At 38.5% G+C, this 21,734-nt stretch overlaps 1 protein-coding gene across 3 annotated transcripts in view; it reads left to right on the top strand.

Moving 5' to 3' along the window:
- Window positions 1-21,734, top strand: part of dennd4c (DENN/MADD domain containing 4C) — a 57,593-nt gene that overhangs the window by 6,553 nt on the left and 29,306 nt on the right. For all 3 annotated transcript variants that reach the window (XM_036596735.1, XM_036596733.1, XM_036596734.1), the window contains exon 2: window positions 15,263-15,573. In XM_036596735.1, the coding sequence (XP_036452628.1) occupies window positions 15,275-15,573 (299 nt within the window). In that variant the 5' untranslated portion in view covers window positions 15,263-15,274. The remainder of the gene's footprint in view (window positions 1-15,262; window positions 15,574-21,734) is intronic.

The following is a 21,734-nucleotide window of genomic DNA, read 5'->3' on the forward strand; positions in this document are numbered from 1 at the left end:
CTTGGTGTCTCATGAAGAATGTTGTCTTCCTTGCACTGATTTCAGATCATTATTTTTTTTGGTTGAAATTGACTATAAATGTTGGCTAATTTTTTTTTTCCATATAACCTGCATTTTTACCTTTGTGTAATTATTGGTCTTGCTGTATTTGTCACCAGTGAGTGGTGGTGTTAAAGATATCATCTTCCTTTCATCATTCCATGCATCTTTTTAAGTTTGTCCAGGACTTCTAGAAATCCTAGCTCTTCACCTGAGAGGAAGAAGGTGTAGCCTGTTACTGTAGTGTAGCTCATTTTTCCTGTCTGAGCAAGAGTGTGGGTGGATTCCATGTTCTGGTATGGCAAGGCCCATTTCCTGAGGCTGCATTTGATGACTTGCAAATCTTAGCTCAACCGTGATTTCAGATAAGATTACAGCTGAGCTGTTGTCAAATTCACATCAAGATAGTGGAACTCTGAAAGTCGTCTTTCTGTTTTCACATCAAATGTGTAGTGAAGTTTGTTCACAGTTCTGACATTGTTAGTTTTTTAGATTGGATGTCGCATTCTTACCTGCCAGAAATGTCAAGGTGAAAGCCAGCTTAGACACAAAACTAAGTTTATTTTTCTTTGTCAAAGGGCATCCCCTCAGGAGCCCAACCTGGCACACACACAGGGCTTGTACCATATGACTTTAATGCATTGCTTTTATTTTAGTATAAAACTTTTTTGCATGTATATTCTGCGTGATTCCTCTGATTTCATCTTAAACTGAAGCTTGGTCGTGTGCCTTTTCGCCTCTGTTCTTGCTATTCTCACTGCCAACACCACATTGTACTGACAGGTGGCTGAGAGCATGTGCTACATATCCAACGGTGGTGGCCGCTGATGACGCTCTCCAAGTGTCACTTGTAGTGGACTGTGTTTTTGCGCTAGTGGAAGGCCATTGAAGACTTGCTGAGAGATCACTTGGGCACACTCCGACAAGCAAGTAGCTAAAAGTATATTAGATAAGCTGTAGGCCACTAACTTAAATCCACCATCCTGTAAATGTACGTGCTTTATTTACTATAAAGGCCATGGCACACTGACCCAAAATTCACTTAAGTAATAAATCATGAGAGGGAGTGAGTTATCGGCAATAACATCACAGCTGTAGTTTGGTCGCAAGCACGAGCTGAAGACAAATGACAGATCCTCACAGTCGTGATGCTATTTTTGTTTTATTGCTTTTGTACAACAGTTTTGCAAAGTAAAGAGTAAAGTAAAGCCAATTTTTTTTTAATGTTGGCAGTTTTTTTCCTCCAAAAAAGTAGTTCTAGCAGTTTAAAGCAGCCATTGTTATTGCTAAGTAGCCAGTGGACAGTGGAATATACTGGTATGCTGATAAAACGCGCTGTTCTGAAGTGTAAAAACGGGTGGAACGCTTTTCAACCAATCAGATTGTGTGGTAGGAGCTGCGGTTGTTGCTGTGTAAACACCAACAATCCCAGACATGTGGTTGATGTGCTATGTATTTGTAATTGTTCTCCCTCCATTCACACTGTTCTAGAATGTTCTGCATTCACACTGTTCTAGAATGTTCTGCATTCACACTGTTCTAGAATGTCCTCTTCCATGCACAGTTCAGGTGTTCTCCTCCATTCATACTGTTTTAGAATGTTCTCTCCGTTCACACTGTTCCATAATGTTCTCCTCTGTTCTAGATTGTTCTCCCCATTCTCTCCAGTTTATTTGTCTGGTCTGTTATTTTTCCAGACATTCTAAAGCTGAGAGCCATTTTTACTGCAGCCACGCTCTGCAGTAAACAAAAAACCTGATACATTTTGTTCTACGTATACAGAATTCTGACTACAGAATGATGACATGATGTCAGAGGTCTATGAGAATGCTGGTGCTTTTTGTGCATTATTGAGTCACTGTAACTCAAAAAGGGCTTGTTAATTAGTTGATTAGTTGGTTTAGGTGTGTTGGAGAAACAGAAAATGCCCAAAACGTACATGACAGTGCTACTGTGCGTGTCTGTGCTTCTGTCTTTGCTTTTGCTTCTTCAAAAGTCTCTTGTCTTTCTTTTGTCATCAAACATAAACTTAAAAAGCGTGAGATGTATCCCCATTACAACTACGCTAATGGACACAGCTGTTTCGTGAAAATGTTTTCGTGCATGTCTGAGAGTGAGAGATATTCAGACATCGCCATTGCTATTCCCCTCAGGCAAGGCCATCTTGAATGGGACTGAGTGGTGGGGCCTCATAGAGGCTGGACAGAGTGAATTGAGACAAGCAGTGCAGGACAACCATCTGCCCAACCCTCCCCCTGCCCAAGCCCCAGCCCAGCGGAGCGTCCCTTTGCTACAAAGTGCTTGGTCCATTGTGTGCCTTGGATGAGATCAGTTACTGTGGGGGAGCTGGCTGGGTGATGGGTGGTGTTCTGCTCAAAATGCTCATGAGTGATCGCTCTACTTAACCTTTTAAAGCGATTTAGGAATTATGGACATTTTTTCCTTACTTCAGTTGTATTTGTCCCGTTTGGTGTCTGAAGTTTGCTTTTTTACTTCTGCACAGGAACTACAGGGCTACTGTAGTTAACAAGTAAAGGAGGCTAATAGCCACCAGTGAGAACAGTGTGAACTCCAAGCCTAAATCATAACACATTTGCCTCAAACTGTGTTGAGATTATTTCACACTGGACACTGTTTGAGGCAAGCGGGTGATGATTTAGGCAAGTAATTTACACAGTGCTGACTGGTGGCTGTAAGCTTCCTTCACTTGTGAGCTACATTAGCCTCATAGGCTCAAGTCTAAAATTAAATAAGCAAACTTCAGACAACAAACACATCTTGCTTATTTGACTGAAATTGAGATAAGGGGGAAATTTTTTTAAATGTCTTCAGTCATTTTACAGTCCTGATCGGTATGTGTAAGGTCGAGGTTGACAGGTAAAAGATGTGCTGCTTGCAGAGGAAGATCAGAATTCCATTTTTAGACCGCAAGGCAATTCTTTAACTTGTCATCTGCCTGCAGGCTGTGGGGACTGTGCTGCACGATCTCATCTTTTTCAATCTGAGGCCGGTGTTGCCGCCAAGAAATGTGACCTCAGCTTCACAGAGACAAAAGAGCTTGGCTGTCCACTTGTACGCCTCTGTGAGAAAGGAAGGCTCTGTGAGGAGAAATGGGAATGAACAATTGAGACTTTCACAAAGCCTCAAATTCCGCACCTGCCCTCAGCAACACTAAACGTAAGGCGCTCAGATCTAAAGTACCACCTAAGTGTAGTCTAGCTTGTGACTGCAGCTTTTTTTTAATGCTTGGTTTGGATACTTGTTTGGTTAATGTAATTTGTTTGAGTTCTGTACCACTGACCAGTTGACCAGTGTAGTTTTGCTCTAAAAATCTTTGTCGCACATTACCTTTTTTCGGTTGGTACATTATTGATGCGATTCAGAACAGGCTGTTCTTTCAGCATGTGTGTACCAAGAATTTTTTTTTTTCAGGCCTAAGCACAGTTAAGTCATCGGTGCTTATGCTCATGGAATTGATGATGGCTGCCTCACAGAAGTCTAATGAAATAAGGCCCAAGCAAGATACTATCGATTGACTTGGGTGGATGGCTGCTTTAGCTCCTCGTGTGAATACAGATTGGTCATAGAGTAACAGGCAGATCTTCTACCATTTGCACAGCTGCACTCTTTACGCTAAACAAAGACTATTGTGACACCTGATATGCTGTGCCTAAAACCTGAGCAAAACCAGTTCTCAAATTAGGAAGGGCTCCTTTCAGAGAGTGTCACATGGCATTGCATTACACCTTTTCCTGAAAGAGAGGAAGAGAGAGACAAAAGTTGTGAACCAGGTGAAAAGTCACAGACTTGTTTTGTTCAACCTTAATGTCTTTATATTAATCATTGAGTAACCTACTGATTATTTTATTGGTAGAGTAATCAGTTTTTCCAAACAGGCCGAACAACAGAAGTGGACTAATAAACTGTATGTACCTTTTCGAAAATTCCAGAATATTTCAGTAGAAAAGGATAAAAATAGAGTCCTTTAAATAGACATCATTAACAGTGTGTATATATATATATATATATATATATATATATATATATATATATATATAATGTGTGTATATGTGTGTGTGTGTATATATATATATAAAGACACTTTATGCCGTAAGTACATATAAATGGGTGTATGAGGCTCTGTTTTACTGACTGTAAGATCTGTGTGTTCATGCACAACATGCGTCATCACCGTGCAAATTACCAGCTAATCATTGCCGACTTCTTGAGGCTACATCTAATCATTTCTTTTCCAATCGAGTAATCGTGTTCAGGCAGGTAATTGTGACAGCCCTGTGTGCATTATTAACAGTCATGTTGCACTTGTGGCTTTGTCTTTTAATTTGTTATAACTTGTCTCTTAAGACTTCAAGCTTCTTGAGCTTTTCATGTGGCACATTAATGGTCACTGCAGTAATAAGTCACTGGGGAAGGATATTGTTTTTGCACTGGCTTTATACAGTAGTGTCTAAACAGGTGTGATATGTGTTGAACCAAGTCCTCTAAACCAGAAAAAGTCATGCCAAAAATTGTGTGTATATTACTAGCTTCAAACAGCAACATCACTCATGACGTCGTAAATCAAAGTGGATGATGTCTAATGAAAGAAAGTCTTTGTTTGCCAAAGTTGGGCTGATTTGCTCATTGGTTTGACCACAGCTGCTCTAACACCTTAAACCTGTGTTCAGAGTTTGCTGTGAATCATCTGCACTGGAAACAACCACATTTTCCATTAGCTGAACATCTTTTATGTTTGCCGTCATCATTTCGTATTATTTAGAGCTTTTGTAAATCCACTGTTCGTTTTATTTATTTTGCATCTGGCAAACCCGTCAGTATTAATGTTTGTAAACAGATTTTTGTAGCTTTGGGCCAACATGCTGTTGGTACTGTTATGGCCTCTGAGTGTGTGAAAAGATCTCTCTGTGTGGTTTTCTTCAAAGACCCATGGCAGATCAATTACTTTTCAATGCTCAAACCTGCACAGGTAATACTAAGGCAGGAAAAGGGCAAAATGCACCAAAATTGACAATTTTTTGTCCCTTAAACATGGACAGGACACACAGTGGCCCCATATAATGTTAAAATGTGTCAAATATGTCATTTGTACAACAATGTGTAAAAATGATTATTATTTCCAGGAAATGTTTTTGAGGAGATTAGATATAAAATAATCCGCTTGCATAACGAAAGGTATAGTCAAGGGAGCGTAAGTGATAAAAGCAAGAGTTTCTCATACGGAATCCAAGAAAAATACTGAAAAAATCTAGAGAAAACAGGATTCCTAACAACCGTGCAAGACCACCCAAACTGTCGCCGTCAGATACACAGTACTTAAAGCTTTCATCTTTGACTGATAGGAGAAAATGAAGCCCCATTCTTGCTTCAGATCTGTAAAAATCTACAGGTTTTTCTGTCCGTCATTCAACTGTGGGAAGACAATTTAAAAATGTATGAACTTGAACAAATCAAGCAAAGATGCTGCTAGAGTTCTCAATAGACTGACCATCACAGAGTCCAGACCCCAACATTGCTGAATGTGTTTGGGATTACTTGGATGGTGAGAATCAGAAAATGCAACTTCCAAGATTGAACTTTTGAGGTCTGAAAAGTATCCCTGCAGACTTCTTTGAAGAGCTGAAAGCTGTAATAAAGGTAAAGGATGGACGCACTAAATCCTGAAAAAATATTATGTCTAGTTGTTGAGACCTCTGTATAATTTTCTGTTAAATACATACCTGATGCTGAAAAAGGATTAGCTTATGCTTAATGGCTGTTTTGACTGGAAATTAAGTAAGTGAAGGGTGGTCTCTAACTTTTGTGCAGTAGTGCATGTACATATTATATAGCTGACATCATTTTATTTCTGATTGAATGTCAGTCAGTGCGGGCAAGAATTGGGCCAAAATTATATGTGCCTGCCACTGTGGATATCGGTTATAGTGCCAGTTGCTATGACAGCAACAATGTTTACCGGTGACTGTGTTGACAAAGAGGACTTTGCCCCCCCTTGCTCACTCAGTGCAATTTAAACGTTTGCAGATTGGTGTGCAGTGCGTGTATGCTCTGCCGTGCCTAGAACGTTGTGTCTGTCATATTTATGCGCAGGAAGTAGCTCTGCCACTGAAGTAGTAAATTTAGCATTGAGCAGCCTTTTTGGGTTTCTATGCTGTTGCTCACCTTGAAGGACTAGATTTGAACAGGCAATTAACTCCCTTTCAGGCTTGGATGCCTTGTAAAAGTGGGTCACAATCCACCATGTGTATGTGCCAGGCACAGACATGCTTAAACAGCTGATATAGTGAGCAACATGCACACCATGCTGCTACCAAACAAATTAAATCAAAAGAGTAGAAGTACAGAAATACTCCACTTTATGCAGGATTGACATCACCACTTTACTTTTAAACTACAAAGCCTGTAAGCTTTGTGTTTATCTGGTTTCCCAAATTGGCTAGCTGGCAGTAGCCTACCATGGTATGCTCCAGAAGCCTTGTGTAATTGGTATTTAGTGTTTTCACGAGTATGATGCAGAGCATAGTGCATCAAACACGTGCTCTCTGTGCTCAGTCATGCTGATATTACGCAACAGCAAAACGGTCCTCTTGGCCACTAAAGCTTTAGACACACCAGTCAGCCAGCTTGATGTGTCGTATTAAACTTGAATGGTATAACTTCAGAGGTAAATTAATTAAATAGATGTGATCTTGTTACCTCTTGTTACCTATATAAAATAGAACTAAAATATAGTCCAGATTAATATAAAAAATAAATGACAGCACTTTTGTTTCTCAGTCATTACCATTTGGCCTTTAGTGAACTAAAGCTGCCAGGTGATCTTGTTTGTTTTCCGAGTGTTTGTCTGACGGGCTGTGTCCCATTGCGCATACCTGCTCATTTAAAGTGTGATTATATTCACGATACAGTGCACCGTTGAGTCCCTTACTGCTTAATCTTAAATGCTGAACAGCTGGTGAGGTTTTTCTTTATGACTAAGCTTCTACGGATGTTAGTCTTGTCAAATGAGGATCATGTCTGGAAGGTTGCAAAACGATCAGATGTTAATCACCAAGCAGTTGCCTGCTCTGTGCACCATGATGACAACAAACCTTTCAGAGGAACATTTATAGTCTTTGGATTGAAAAAAAGTTTGTGAAGTTCATGTCATCCCATCTTTAACTGTTTTCTGTTATCAGTACAGCGTTTTCTTGCTGAGACATTGTGTAACAGTTTGTTTCATGCAGGTCTGTTTTCATTGTAGCCAAATGTAAATATCAGTTTTTTCCTCACTGCAGCAGAAGGCGCAGAGTAATTAAAGGAGGACTGGAGCAGAATTTAACATGGTGTGTAATTCAGAAAGCTAATCAGTGGTCTAGATTTTTAAACAAGCATGTTTTTTTGGCTCACTGACTACCTAGGTTTTGACGTTTGGATTTAAACGGTGCCAAATGTTTTGATACTATTTAGTATTAAAGTAATTTGGTTGATGGCATCAACGTTATGAATTTCAGTACAAAAATAACGGTCTGTAGTTGGTTAATTTGCATGTCGGTCAGATGACCACTTCCTGTCAAAATAGACAGGTCTTGGTCAGACTGAAGAGACTAAATTAAGATGAACTAGTCGTTATGCTGATGCACCTAAACATCAACATCTGAAAGACAGATGATAAATTGTTATAAATGGCAGTCATCCATTTCTACCCCCTTTGTTCTTTCTCCTTTTTTTCCTTTTTTTCTCCTCCACCCTCCTTCAGTGCTGGTGGAATGTGAACTGTATCCCCTGCCAGTAAGACAGTAATTAGTGAGGCTCTGAACATGGTGGATTAGATGTTTGGCAGTCACCTCTCGCACATCCTGTTGATCCCAACAGAGAGGCCTCTTTCTCTCCTGACTTGCTACAGAACCTGTTCTCACGATTCTTCAGATCAGCTACGTTGCTACTTCACTTTGATATAGTGGAGAACTCGGAAAGTTGGGGGGGGGGCATTTCATGTCAGAACATACATGTTCAGGAGGTAGTCTTTTCCACAGTCTTTTGCCGCCAGCTTGGAGTGTAGTTGCCAAGGTAACAGCCCGAGGCTAAGCCACTATGACTGTGTGTGAGAGGTGAGCAGAGTGCTGGGTTGGAGCTTCAGGTTTAATTAACTCCGAGCTAATTTGGCTCTTCTGTTGCTCTTCGGGATCAGCGTGGATCTCTGTGGATTCACAAGCAGATTCTGAATTAGTTTTTTTTATTTTTTTAAGATATATAGCATGATTTAAGGCTCATATCATAGAGAACTTTTTCCTCACTTTTTAAATAAGTGTGTGATGTAGTATGTAAATATTTTGAAGGTTTCAGAATGTACTGTTCCCAGTCCAGGCAGGAAGTTAAGCTGTAAAACAGCTCACTTTTAATGAATTGATTTTGTGATATTACAAAAACCAACACATTTAGAGAGACTTCCCTATTCAGTCTCCAGCAGTTTAGCTTGGCCTGTTCATGCTGAAGTTACAAGGAGTGTTTCAGCCTGGGCTGCCTTTTAAATGAAGCACAATACAGGGCAGCCAATCAGAACAGAGGTCACTTACATATATCAGTCTTAGAGGCACAGTAACAGAAAAAACAGATCTGCAAAGGACGAGTACGGCAGCAGGTTTTCATTACAACAAAGAAGCAGCACATGTGGTCAGTTGTTTGAAGACTGAGACCAATAGAATAAACGAGTAGAATCATGTGCTCCTGCTTGTTTGGACTGAAAACCTGAAAACCTGCAGCCATGACGGCCCTTTGCAGATATGACTGGACACCACTGTTATAAGAGAGAAAGAGCAATTGGAAAATTGCAATAAACCCATACAAAATGGAAATAAGACTAAGTCACAGTTATTACTACTACTACTAGATACAGCTGTCGTCAGGTATCAATGCATGAAGGTATGTGACATGTCTCTGACAAAGAGAGATAATCAGGGTTTTTTCTTGCATAGTTAAGGCTTAGCATATTTGGCAATAATGTAGATTCGCGCTCTCCTGGCTGTGTTTACGTTTGTTGTGTGAGGCCAGTCACAGCCAGTATCTCAGCAGGGGTGAACTCATGTTTGGCTGATGGAAGTACCCACTCTGCCGGGAATCAGGCACTGTAGTCCCATGACTCAGTGTTTCCTACTCCTCCAAGAGCCTAAAGCAAAGCTTCCAGTTTAGAAGAACCAAGCCTTGATGGTGTTTGTAAAGGAATATAATATGTACATTATGACTCAGTAATTTGGATTAGTAGTCTATCACAAGTCTTATGTTTGTTGGTCCAAATTCCACCTGGAATCCATGCCTAATAATATTATTTGTTTTGTTGTTGTTGTTGTTGTTGTTCTTTTTAATATTTTATTATTTGTATATAAATATTATATTTTTATATAAAAAAAGTTACTTTATAGAGGAAGGATAAAAAACATTCTTAATTTAAAATATATTAATATAGCAATGCTTTAAATGTCTTATTATAACAAGAATTTATTATGTCGTTTTGGACCATTTGTGTTGGACCATTCCATTCATCATGAAACCTGGCAACTGACATTTTCAGATTGGACAACAGTGGAGGTAGAAGGTTTTTTCTGACATTGACAGTATATATTTAGATTTTTGCAATAGAATTTTACTAAGAATATTAAAATACTACACCCTTAAAAATTAGTGTCTTTAAGGGTTCTTTAGGAAAGTCAGCAATTATACATATAGCCATGACAACTTGAAGAACTCTTTGAATGTTTAAATGGATCTTTGCAGTATAGTGACCAAGTTTTCTCTCATTTTTTTTGTTGTTCGTTTGCTAACAAACACATTTTCAGGTTCAGTGCAATTTTCAGTTCTGAGGTTAAGATTAGATTTTATGTTTAAAATGTCTTGATTCTATAGAGGTGTAATTATATGCTACTTTGGCAAACAAAATAGACCACAAAAATAACAACCGCTAGAGCTTTTAAGCAAATTCAGAAAAAGGCTCAGTCATTTTAGTGTAAGCCCCACCCCTTCACCCCTCACTCTGTTAGACCTGCCCACCTCCCATGTCACTCTGATAGGATGATACCTAGTTTTGATCACTGTCGGTGGTTTCCCCGAAAGCCGATAAATGAGACCATTGCGTTGTTATATGGCTTAGAAATACGGGATACAGGATTGTATCCTGTATCTCTAAGACACATAACAACGCAATATTATATTGGTCACCGTTTACATACACATAACTAATATTACACTAAGTATAATATCAAATCAGTGCCTCAGCAATGCATATGCATGTGATTTCTAGCTCTGTTGTGGTGTGGCTTATTATATGGTAAAGTAAAAGAAGCTCTCAAAGCAATTGAGACATTTTTTGATTGCTCTGTACTGTCCAGGTCCAATAACTCATCATGCACAAAAATGCATTTCTGATAGTGCAGAGGATCAAGGACAGCATGCTTCTGGACATATTAATCAGCATCTTGAGAGATGATCCAACATTATTAAAAGGAGCCCACGCATAAGAAACGCTTGAGGTTCCCTGTCCGAGATATTGAACCAGAAATGTAGAAGCAGGAACATAGACTAAGGCTACAGAAGGTAACGGTGGTTTGCAGGATTGAAGAAGCAGCTGGGGCCAGACGGGACTCCGTGTTCCGAGACGGATCTCTGGCTTTACACCTTCAAGGCTGAGAGGCTTTACACCCACATACCACCCAAATAAGAGATTTGGTCTAGGCTATTCATGTCCCGGTGTGTGTACTCCACGCCAAGTATTTAGAGCTGAAAGCCTTCATGATGTCATGCTCGCTCGTCTAACTCAACAGCACAGCAGCAGACCTAAGTGTGTCCTCATTTTGCATCTGTAATTGAGATGCCATTTTAAACCTGGTGCAAGTGTGGCTCATTATGTAGCAAAGCAAAATGAAAGTAAGGGGAAAATTGGTCAGCTTTCCGTTGACCAGGGACACTAACCATAGCTCTATTGTTATAAATCATAGCTTAGTGAAAAAAGACCCGTCTTGCAAAATTCACCTAACATGCTTATGATGCATTAAAAATATTGGTTTGAACAGTGTATTGGAACTTAAATCTATGACTTGGCCATTTGATGCCTTTTTGGAAACCAGTGTCAGTCAAAACTAGGCATTTAGGTGCATCCTGTCAAGAGTATAAAAGACAGGGATGGGGGAGGAACTTATGCTATGCACCCATGCTCAAATGGCTGAGCTTTGTTTTCTGAAATTGCTTATAAATTCAGCACTTTCTACTTGTAATTCTGAAAATCTATTTCTCTGAGCCAAACCAGTCCGTGCAGTGTATTATTACAGTTCTGTAGAATCAAGGCATTTCTAAATATCAAGAATTGAATTAAAATAGAATTGCAACTGAAAATATGTAAGTTGTTAAACTCTTAACTTGTTTTGAAATGTCAGATATAAGACTTTACACCCGCACACCATGGAAATCCACAGAAGCTTGCATGCTAGTTTTAGTAACACTGGACAGTCCAGCCCAGACTGAGACACTATTTCCATTGTGTGTTAACAGCAGTGAAACTGCCTTGGCCTTAGCCTTCCAGTACCACCCCATACAGATCACAGCGTTGCTTCAGGAGATTTTTTGGAAGGCCTGTGCCCTTTCCAGTCACCCTCGGTTACCCTCGGTCATCCTTGTCAGTCTCAGGCTTCAAAGGGCTGAAGGGATGAGGTATTGGGAGCTCATTGTGTAGAATTTTTATGTGTTTCTCTTGGTTTTTTTTGTGGGGGGAGGAACTGGCTTATGTAGACTAGAATCTAGTGCTATTCTGTAAACACAGCTCAAAGCCAATCCCATGCCAACAAATCAATATGACTGTCAACACTGCAAGCTTTTATGCTAGATGCCAGGCGATTTAAGAGAGGCATGGGAAACATGCGAGGAAGCTATTCAGAGATGTCTTGGGGCTGCCTTATGTTGTAACTAACTTTGATAAAAACACAATACTTTTCATATGCAAATGTCTGCAAATAACCTTCTATCCATGATAAAGGGTAAAACTGCACCCCAAAGATGTAAAAACAAGCTCTTTACTTAGGAGAAGAGCAAATGCTCTTTTTAGTGACATGAGCAGTCCACTGCAGCCTCTTCTGCTTTTCATCATGTTGTGAGGCTTAACACATGAAGGCTTAAACAAACAGCAGGCAAGCTTTAAGTATTCAGCAGTAAACAGCTGTCTTTCTTGCCATGCTTGATAGCTGACTTCAGCAGTTTCCAGCATGAAAGTAACAGATTTAGGGAGAGCTCAGGTATTTCACTTTGTCTGATCACGATCCCGCCCAAGAACTTGCAGATAAACCCCTATAATCTCTCACTCATGTGGCTGGCAGAATGACTGATGGAGAAGATAAATGGGAGGGATAAAGTCTATGTTCTTTCTCTTTCCATCTCATACCATCAATCTGTCCATCTTCTCCTTCCTATTCCCTGTTCTCTCTTTTAAGCTGAATCGATTGGCTTGAAGATTGATGTTTAGGAGGCATTATGGATGAATGATTTGTGCTTTTACTCGTGTTACAGGTTGTAGCTCAGCACTTCTGAATTTTGTTTCCGTATTAGTCTAAATGTATTCAAACTCAGTCAGTAGCTTTTTATAACCATGATTAGCTGATGTGGATGACCTTTCTTCTATCTCGACCTTACCAATGGAGAGTGATTGATTGTGTTTAGGTTCTAGCAAAGAAATGTTAAGATGCTTATTTAACCCTATAAACTACAGGCTCGTTATATTGCTATAATTAATCGTTAGACTTCATAGTCTGTAATTACTACAGATTACGTCAGAACTACTTACAGTTTAAGGGATTAAGAATTCTCTTGTGCTGCTTTGTGTATTCTCATGCATCCTGTACATTCAGAGACCTCTCCCTCAAGCCTGACTGAACTGATTAATGGCTGGAAATATCAATGTCCTATTTCTCTTTGTGAGCTCCTTTCATGGCAGAAGCAGTGTTTGCTTTCTAAAGCTTCACTTTTCTTCTCAATCTACTCTTTATGGTCTTTAAATTGTAACAGAGTTATATTGCTTTTACATAGCTTAGTGAATAGATGCCATTCAGCTCCAGTGTAATGCTGGGGTCTTCCTTTCTTCCATCAAATAGCTGAAGCTCATTAAATGAGAATTTCTGCATAATTCAAGTGCTGAGATTGTAAACAAAGTAATTCAGAGTTGAATTGAGTGAAAGGGTATGTTGTAGGAAACTGAAACTCTGATTTCTTTACAAGCGGTGGCAATGAGAACTATGTAAATACGTCCATTATATTTACTATCCAAGATGACCAATAAACCTACACGTTTGTGTGTCTATGTATAGTATTGATATTTGGTATTATTACTATTCAGTAATATTTTGCCTTTTCTTGCCCTACATGTGTGTCACTGCAGTGATTGTATTTAAGTTTAGGCCATACCTTTATCTAAACTTTGGTAAAACAATGTGTTGGGCATTAGGCAGTATATTTCTTACCATTTCACTTCTCAGATTCCTGTGATCTAGCTTTTCGTGGTATTACAATATATTTTATATAATACACTTTAGACGTCTGGTTCCTATCACCGCCACTGTGATCAATATTGACTTGATAGCTTTCTCTAGAATGCCGCATTTCACATCAAACTTCTCTGAATGACTTGTTTACATCTTAATGATTTAATTATGCAGGTATTTTGAAAATCCCCTTTAGTGATGTTTAAATACAGCAGAATTCTCTTTGATTCTGATGACCTGTTCATCACAATGAAGGCTATTCTTGACCTTACCTGGTGCTTTTCCACATCCTTATTCAGTATGTTTTGTGTACTCATTTGACAGGTTCTGCCGTTTATGATCTAATTAATGATTGTATGGGGAAAACAACCATGAACTGACGAGACCTTTTGTAACTGTGGTGTAATTTGACAAAAGTTAAACATTTTCTATTTTTTCATATTGTCAGTAGTGGTTTTGTCTCTCGCTGTTGGACATTGAACTTCTAATTACTATTCCAGTTACAAAACTATCTAAATTGAAGTTGCTCTAATGCCACACCCTTACAGCTGTTGTAATGATTGTCACCGTCATCTTAATAGAGGAGCATGACTTCATTAGCACCAGCCATGCTAATTACAGATTTAATAATTACCATATTGTGTTGCTAATTATTAGTTGTGTATTCTCTCAGATCTATCCACTCTCTCTTAAGCAGGGATTATTGTAAAGAAGCACAGCAACCAACAAGTGCTCTCTGCAAGTTTCGTATAGGGTTAAAGACTGTGTGTCTGCGCATGTGTATCTATGTGTTCCTTTTAAAAGAGCAGAGATCTTTTCAAAGGAATCCTTTGAAACATTGCTAATCTCTTGATATATATCCATGGTGGCGCTTTGGTGCATTCCTCTGGCTTTCTGTTCTCTAAGGCTGTAGTCGTGGCTTCCTGTCTGTCTCAGTCTAGAGCAAAGCTCTCATGCCATGTTACAGTTATTCCTTTCTATAGACTTTACAAGGTCCAGGGTACTAAAGTCATTGGATGTAGTGGGTTTGTAAACAGTAGATAGACGCCGGCTGTTGTATGCATGGTAGTTGGCAAACGCTTAACAGTTCTGCAAATGTGTGAACTCCAGCAGCTGCACAACGTGATGCCTCACTTCTCACAGCCGCCTCCAAAAAGGTTTTACTGGTGTTGCTTCTTACTAAAGACTACATCATTAAAATAATAGGTTATTCAGTGTTAATTGTTGTGAAAAGTATATGTTTTTTTTGTTTGATTAGACTTTTAAAGGCCTGAAAACATATCATAGCTGCTGTATCAAAACCTTGTAAGTTGTTGTTGTTGTGTTTTTTTTTGACCTTTTAAATTTTTTACACTGTATGAAAATACAGTTGGCCTGTCACTGTATGAAAATTACTAACTGATGTGTGAATATTTCAAGAAGACAACAAAATGATTTTGGAATAAAATACATTAGTTTTTCCCTTTTTTATAAAAACATTTTGAAGAAAGCAACGATATGCTATTTAGTCAGGTATTTACTTTCAACCAATAAAATTATTCACTACCAGCCAAATATGGGCCACAGATGTGACTTTGACTGCCACTGTCAGTAGCGGAAAGTTTAAATTATATGTAGAGTATATATAGCTTACGGGTTCTGTTATGTTGTTTGTAAAACCTCAAAATGTAAGGAACTTTGTATTTCTCAAAGCGCTACCTCGTCTCTCACAGGCACGTCCAGCCATGATTGAAGACAAGGGTCATCGTGTGACAGACTACTTTGTGGTGGCTGGACTGACAGACAAGTCCACGCCGTTGGAGCAGGATCTGTCTGAGACCAAGTCCAGTGGACCCAAAGCCCCCATCACTGACCTAGCAGTAATCAACAAGTCTGCAGGTGAGACTGTGCCTGAAGGCTTTACGTGCATAGAGAGCACCTACACTGGCCAGCCAGCCAACCTCAACCATGGCAGCCTCAAGAGCCCAGAGCTCTTCCTGTGCTACAAGAGGGGCCACGGGAAGCCTCCACTAAGCGACATTGGGTGAGTGTGAATACTCTGTAATTTATATATTATTATTTTACTAATTTAGTGATTACTAATTTTGCCAATCAGTACTATACAGGGAAAAGATAAATTAGAAACCTTTTAGACATTAAACACAAATGTATGTGTGTGTGTGTGTGTGTGTGTGTGTATGTATGTATGTATGTGTGTATATATGTGTATATGTGTGTATGTATGTATGTTTAGAAATCTGCATCTCCAAACTGTATGAGAGATTTTCCCAGAAGGAAAGTTTAAAATATGTTTTATGCAGGCTACTAACCAATCACTGCTGATTCATCTGGAAGGTACAATTTAGTGAACATTAAACAAAAAAATAGTAAGGCTCTTCACAAACAAAAAATACTGCAAGTCTCATTTCACTTGTTTAATTTTAGCTTGTGTTTAAAAAAACTCTCTCACTGTTCAAAGAGCACAAAATGAAACTTACAGCTGATCAGGGGTCAGGAGTTATCAGCCATCCTTTAAATTAGACATGCCGTCCGACGCTAATCAGTTTGAGCCAAGTTAGAATCTCTAGCCTCTAGCGTGGGTAACTTTTTAATTGCTTGTAGCTTAAGGTTTCCGTGTGGAACTCGTGCTTGTGAAATTTGGTTCCTCACTACGTTCATCATTCTTCGTACATAGGCTACTGTATATTCTCTGTACAATTGCATGTACCGAACCATAACATCCGTAGCGTGACAGTTTGATAAGAATACACATTCCTTTATACCCCTACCTTTTATTACGTCTTTTGGGTTGCACACGGCCCAATCTACAAAGACCTTCCATTTACATTACAGCGCAGACAATTTATTGTGATTGTTGCTAATTAAATAGGGTTGATGGCTTTACATCAGGTTCATTGTTGAACTTGTATATTGAATTTTTGGAGTGTCCCATTATGATCTATTCGGAGTTGCATTCATTAGGTATGAGTTATCAGTGATTAATGTTCCAGCATAGGCAAGTTTGTAAATTCCATGTTACTAAATGATGAATTCACCTAGAGTTTATCAATGTAACCTTAAATAGAAATGCTAATTTCTCTATCGTGTGCCTAAATACATGAGGATGTGTGCAACTTGAGCATCAGTACCACCCCCATGGCTTTGTCTTTTTGTACTGTTGCGTTGTTGTAGAAGTAGGTTTGTGTTCCAGATAGGGCTGCAAAAAACGAATATTTTGTTTTTTGGTTGTTCATGTGAATTAACTGACTGATTAACAATTAATTGGCTTAATCGAAATGTAAATGTGAAGACCTGTAAAAATAACATGTTTCCCAATGCTTTGACGACCTGAGGTACTGTTCACCAAGAGCCAAGTTACCACCAAGGAAAAAAAAACGTTGCTTTGTTTAAGCCTGCCTGCCATTTTGACCTGCAGTAAGTAATAAGGAATAGCTAAAATAAATGATGATGATGATGATATTATTATTATTATTATTATTATTATTATTATTAACAACAACAACAACAACAACAACAACGTAGATTAATGTTATAGCTTTTAAGGCTGCAGCATCATTTAACTAGTTTAACATGTAACCTGTAAGTTCACTAAACAAGCTATGAATGAATAGGTTTCCAAAATGAGTGGATGACTTTTTTTTTTTTATCTGAAAATTATTTACAGAATGAGTTGAATTTTAAGTTAATTAACATGTAGCCAGCTAGCTAATGTATGTAATGCTGTGATAGGGTTGAGCTGCTGAACATTTCGTCGGTTTTTGATGAAGAAGCTTGCTAAGTACTTCTAATTAACAGAAACTGATGTGGCTTAGAATATTACACTGACTAATGTTAGTAATATTACATGATGAGCTTTAATGCTTTTTGTAAGGCTAAAGTTGTGACAAATCACTTTTGTGCAAACTTTCTCAGGGAGTAGTTTGGTTTGTCTGAACACCGGCATGGAGGGAAAGCTGCCATTTACTGACTGTTCTGGTTTCAAAGATAATGTTATGCTTCTGTGGAAAGCTGATTCAGACTTGAATGTTTTGAGTATGATGACTACTTCTTCCCTCATCTTAAGAAAACGCTCCCAGACTTAACTTCTTTTTTAGTTTTCAGCAATAATTGTGCTTTTTCTTTTGCTATCTGCTCACATAGGTACGACACTAAGTAAACTGCTGCCATCTTTAGGTTAAGTCATTAACTCACTGTAGTTTGGATGTCGGTTTAAAGTGTATACAGAAAATCAGCATCAGAAATATTGGTTTTGTTTTATTGTCTACATTGTTATTCTGAATAATTTTGCTAGCACTAGTTGCAGACTTCCATAGAAAAGGACTTTATGAAGCTGTTATTGTGTAGCTTGTTAATGTGAATGCACAGAGAGTCGCTTATCATTTTATCGCTGCTTACTGCATCAATGTTTAATGTTTAAACAGATGTCTGGACAGATGCCTGCAGTTATTTTTTGCACGTCTGTAACCACTAGTACTAATGCCGAATATGTTTATTTGAACTTTATTGCATTCAAGCTTGCATAGTAATTATAATATATAACAGCTGTGATAGATCACATTAATCACAATCAGCACATTTTCTTAAAGAAATATAAAAGCTTATGTCCACTGCAAATTGACAAAAGATTTTACTAAATCTTAATACTGAAGCAAAGCTATTTTATTTAAGAAATCTTGTTCATGGCTAAAGGTCTGCAGCGAACATTGGCCAGTCAACTGTCAGTGACATACATTAGTACGGTGAGTGCAAAGCAGCTGGCGATGCTACCAGTTAGTGCCCCATTTGTCAATAGACAATGAACAGACAATGTAATGTCTGGAAGCCTAGACTGGTTTGGGAGTGAGCTTGCATCATCTTTATTTGCGTCATGCTTTACTTGTTGCAGATGCTCAGAGAAGTTGGTAACAGTCCTCTTACTGCACATGGAAGCCCTCACACATGCTATGCGCTCAAAGCATCTTTTTATCTTTCCATGTCTTTCTCTTTCTCTTTCTCTCACTCTTGCGCTCACTTTTGCATGCAGTTTTACTGTTACCGTATGTATCAGATCGTTAACCTCTGACTCTCAGCATATTATCATTTTACTGTTACGAAATGTGTCAGATCGTCAACCTCTGATGATTAGCATATTCAGTATCGTGTTGTTTTTATCTGTTTAAAAATGGAACACAATCTAATCAAAGTACTGTTACAGTGGAAGTTGGATTGTGTACTGCCATAGTAAAGAGGGGTATGACATGGGATATACATGAGCTTAAAGTCAGACTGAAGAGATTAGCTAGCCATAGCTATTTCCATTCAATTATATGAAAATGTTTACACACCGAGGACAAATAAAGTGTTTTGTTGATTTTGGAAAATATCTGAACATATCATCTACAGAGAACACATTTCAGTACATTTTAATGCACAGTCACTGTTTAAATGAATTTAACATATTGGGGGAAAAACTAAAACATGGCACAATTTATATTTAATGTTTTATTTTTTTGTGCAAATTGTTTGTTTCTTGAGTGGATGTGTTAACTTATTTTCGCTTAGAAAATTAACAGAACCTGTGTGTGTGTGTGTGTGTGTGTGTGTGTGTGTGTGTGTGTGTGTGTGTGTGCAAGGAGCACACAGTAGATTTCTTTAGGGCTCTCTGTGCTGCATTATATAGGCAGAAGGTTTTTTTGTTATCTAGGTACTGCAGGAGATTGACTTTGTGGATAACAAAACAGACTTCCAAGGAATAGTGTGTGTTATTTTATTTATTTATTTATTTATTTTAAAGAAACGTCCAATGTTTTCTGTGTACAATTATTGGCAGAGAAGGCTTTTTACATATTAACCCTGTCCCGTGGGAACCTGCATTTAGCTGGTTTGTGGATTTGTTTGCACTGATAGTGGGTTTTATGTTGCACTAATGCTTTGTTGAGCCGTTACTAAAGCCTGAAAACAGAATGAGGTAATCACAACGCAGTTCATGGAGTGTAGTTGTTAAACAGCATGCATGGAGTGGTCTGGACAAAGTTTTACATCAGATTTCCTGATCCAAAATTGCTTGTTAAAAAATGCTGTGGTTATCTCTTTTGTGTAAACTGAAATCGCATAGGCCTATAAATATTAGCAGAAGCTGTTGGTCCTGATTCATTTAAACATAGACAAATCAGATTCAAATTAGTCTCATGGGAATAGTTAATGGTGTCACCTAGTTATTTTATTTTATGACAGAGGTTAACTCTGAATGTAAATTGCTCTGTTATGTAATACTTGAATCCAAATTAATTTAGGTTTTTTGTCTGTTCTGAGCTCATCTATTTTGACAACTGCTTCGTGTCAGATCAAACGTGGCTTTATGAGTCGGCACTTAAAAGAACACGGTCTGTTAATTATTCATCGCTCCACTGTCTGTGTCAGTGGGCAAAACTAGGCTGTTTCCTCATTCGGGCCTCATGCTTTTATGACTGGTTTCTCATTAGTGCTTATTTTTGGGTTTCAGTCAGGGCCGGTTTGAGCTGCTTGTTTGGTCAGTGTTCTTTTTCACTTCTTTGTAATGCGGGGGATGAAGGAAGGATCCTGATACAAAGGCTAGGCTGAGCTCTGAGTGTCTACTTGAGTCGATTGGCGTCTGCTCCTATGACCTCTACCAAGATTTATATTAGGCTTGGCCTGGCATTGGCAGAATTTATTGTTTCCCTGAACTGACCTGCTGGGGACATGTGAGGCAAGGATACTAAAGTTGTTGAATGAAAAAGGGTGCATTGATCATAAATGTTTACAAAGCTAATAGCATTTTAAATTTCCTTTTTAGCTGAGGTTTACACTTTGTGGGATTAAGGAATACGTTGACATAAAGCAAATAGGCTGGTAGCTTGTGTCAGTCTAATTCATGCATGGGCATGCATGTACTTGGCTGACTTATGTTATTTACGGCATAAAATCTTAATGCAAATTGGCCAATATGGAAGTATTTTGGTTTTTGTCAATCACATGTTGGGTGCAATTCTGATCTTTCTGTTCTCAAAGATTCTGAATGCTTCCTGTTCTCAAACCTTACTAAGCTGACTAAGGACTTGTCCTAACTGTCCTAAAACAAATCATTGTGATGTAAGAAACGACCTGAAAGATCTGAGTGTGCTGATAAAATGAAGGGACTCTGTCCCTGAATAAGTTATTTCTGCACAGATATGTAGCCTTCACTAGTATATTTAAATTAAAAAATTAGAACCTGCTGAAATTAAAAACTTGGTTCTGTGTCTTATTGCCTCGGACTGCAGTTTCCAAGTTCTCCATGAAAGTGAATTTAGTAACCAAACGTTATTTATCCGTTTAGCTAAGATAAGACAATTTCCTCTAGCTTCCTTAGTGCCAGCAGTTTGACTAAGGCTTCAGAAATGTGCTTCCAGCTGGAAAAGTTGTTTTTTTTTTCTTGTGGCTTTCACATAATTGTTGGGTCTGTCTGACTCACCCCTTGATCCTCAGTTCAGATATCCTCAAGAATAAAATGCTGAACAGCCTTCGTAACTGGGCAATATTGACTCAAGTTTGTTCTAAGGACACCTAATGATTTTGCCATTGTTGTGTGCTGCCTTTTTAAACAAATATAGTTCTGTTACTTGGTTGACAATAAAATTTTTAATAGCAGTTGCCAGACTCTATAAACTTAAAAACAACTCTGAGAGAACACATAAGATTGTTCAGCATTGAGAAAAATAGCTTGATCATATTGTGTGCATATGTCTTTGATATAGTCTAAAAATGGGATTACTGAAAGCATTCTGTACCACAGAAAATATGAATTGAAGACATGCCTTGTAATAAAAAGCAAGGCAATAAGTCTGCCGTCTGAAATAGCTGAAAGGCTTTAGCAGTAATGTCATAGTACTGTGCAGACTGAGAGGAAAATGTGGAAGTAATGTAATGTGGCCTGGGTAAAATGAGTCACGGCCTGCCAGCACCTTTATGGGGACTATTATCTTATTGTATTATAAGGCGTCTTGCTGAATTAGCTTTGACTTTTACTCCTTTAACTTTCCTAATCCAGGTAAAAGGGCAGAGAGTGAATGGCTCAGAAAAGTCTTTGTTTAATCAACACCCTTAGCCGTTTCCCTTTTGCACAAGCACATGCATGCTTTCCCTTCTTCTGTATTGAAACACACGAATGTTATGCATTTGTTTTCAAACGGTCATTAGGAGAATTGC

Source organism: Colossoma macropomum, unplaced genomic scaffold (assembly GCF_904425465.1).
Source record: "Colossoma macropomum unplaced genomic scaffold, Colossoma_macropomum, whole genome shotgun sequence".
NCBI lineage: Eukaryota > Metazoa > Chordata > Actinopteri > Characiformes > Serrasalmidae > Colossoma > Colossoma macropomum.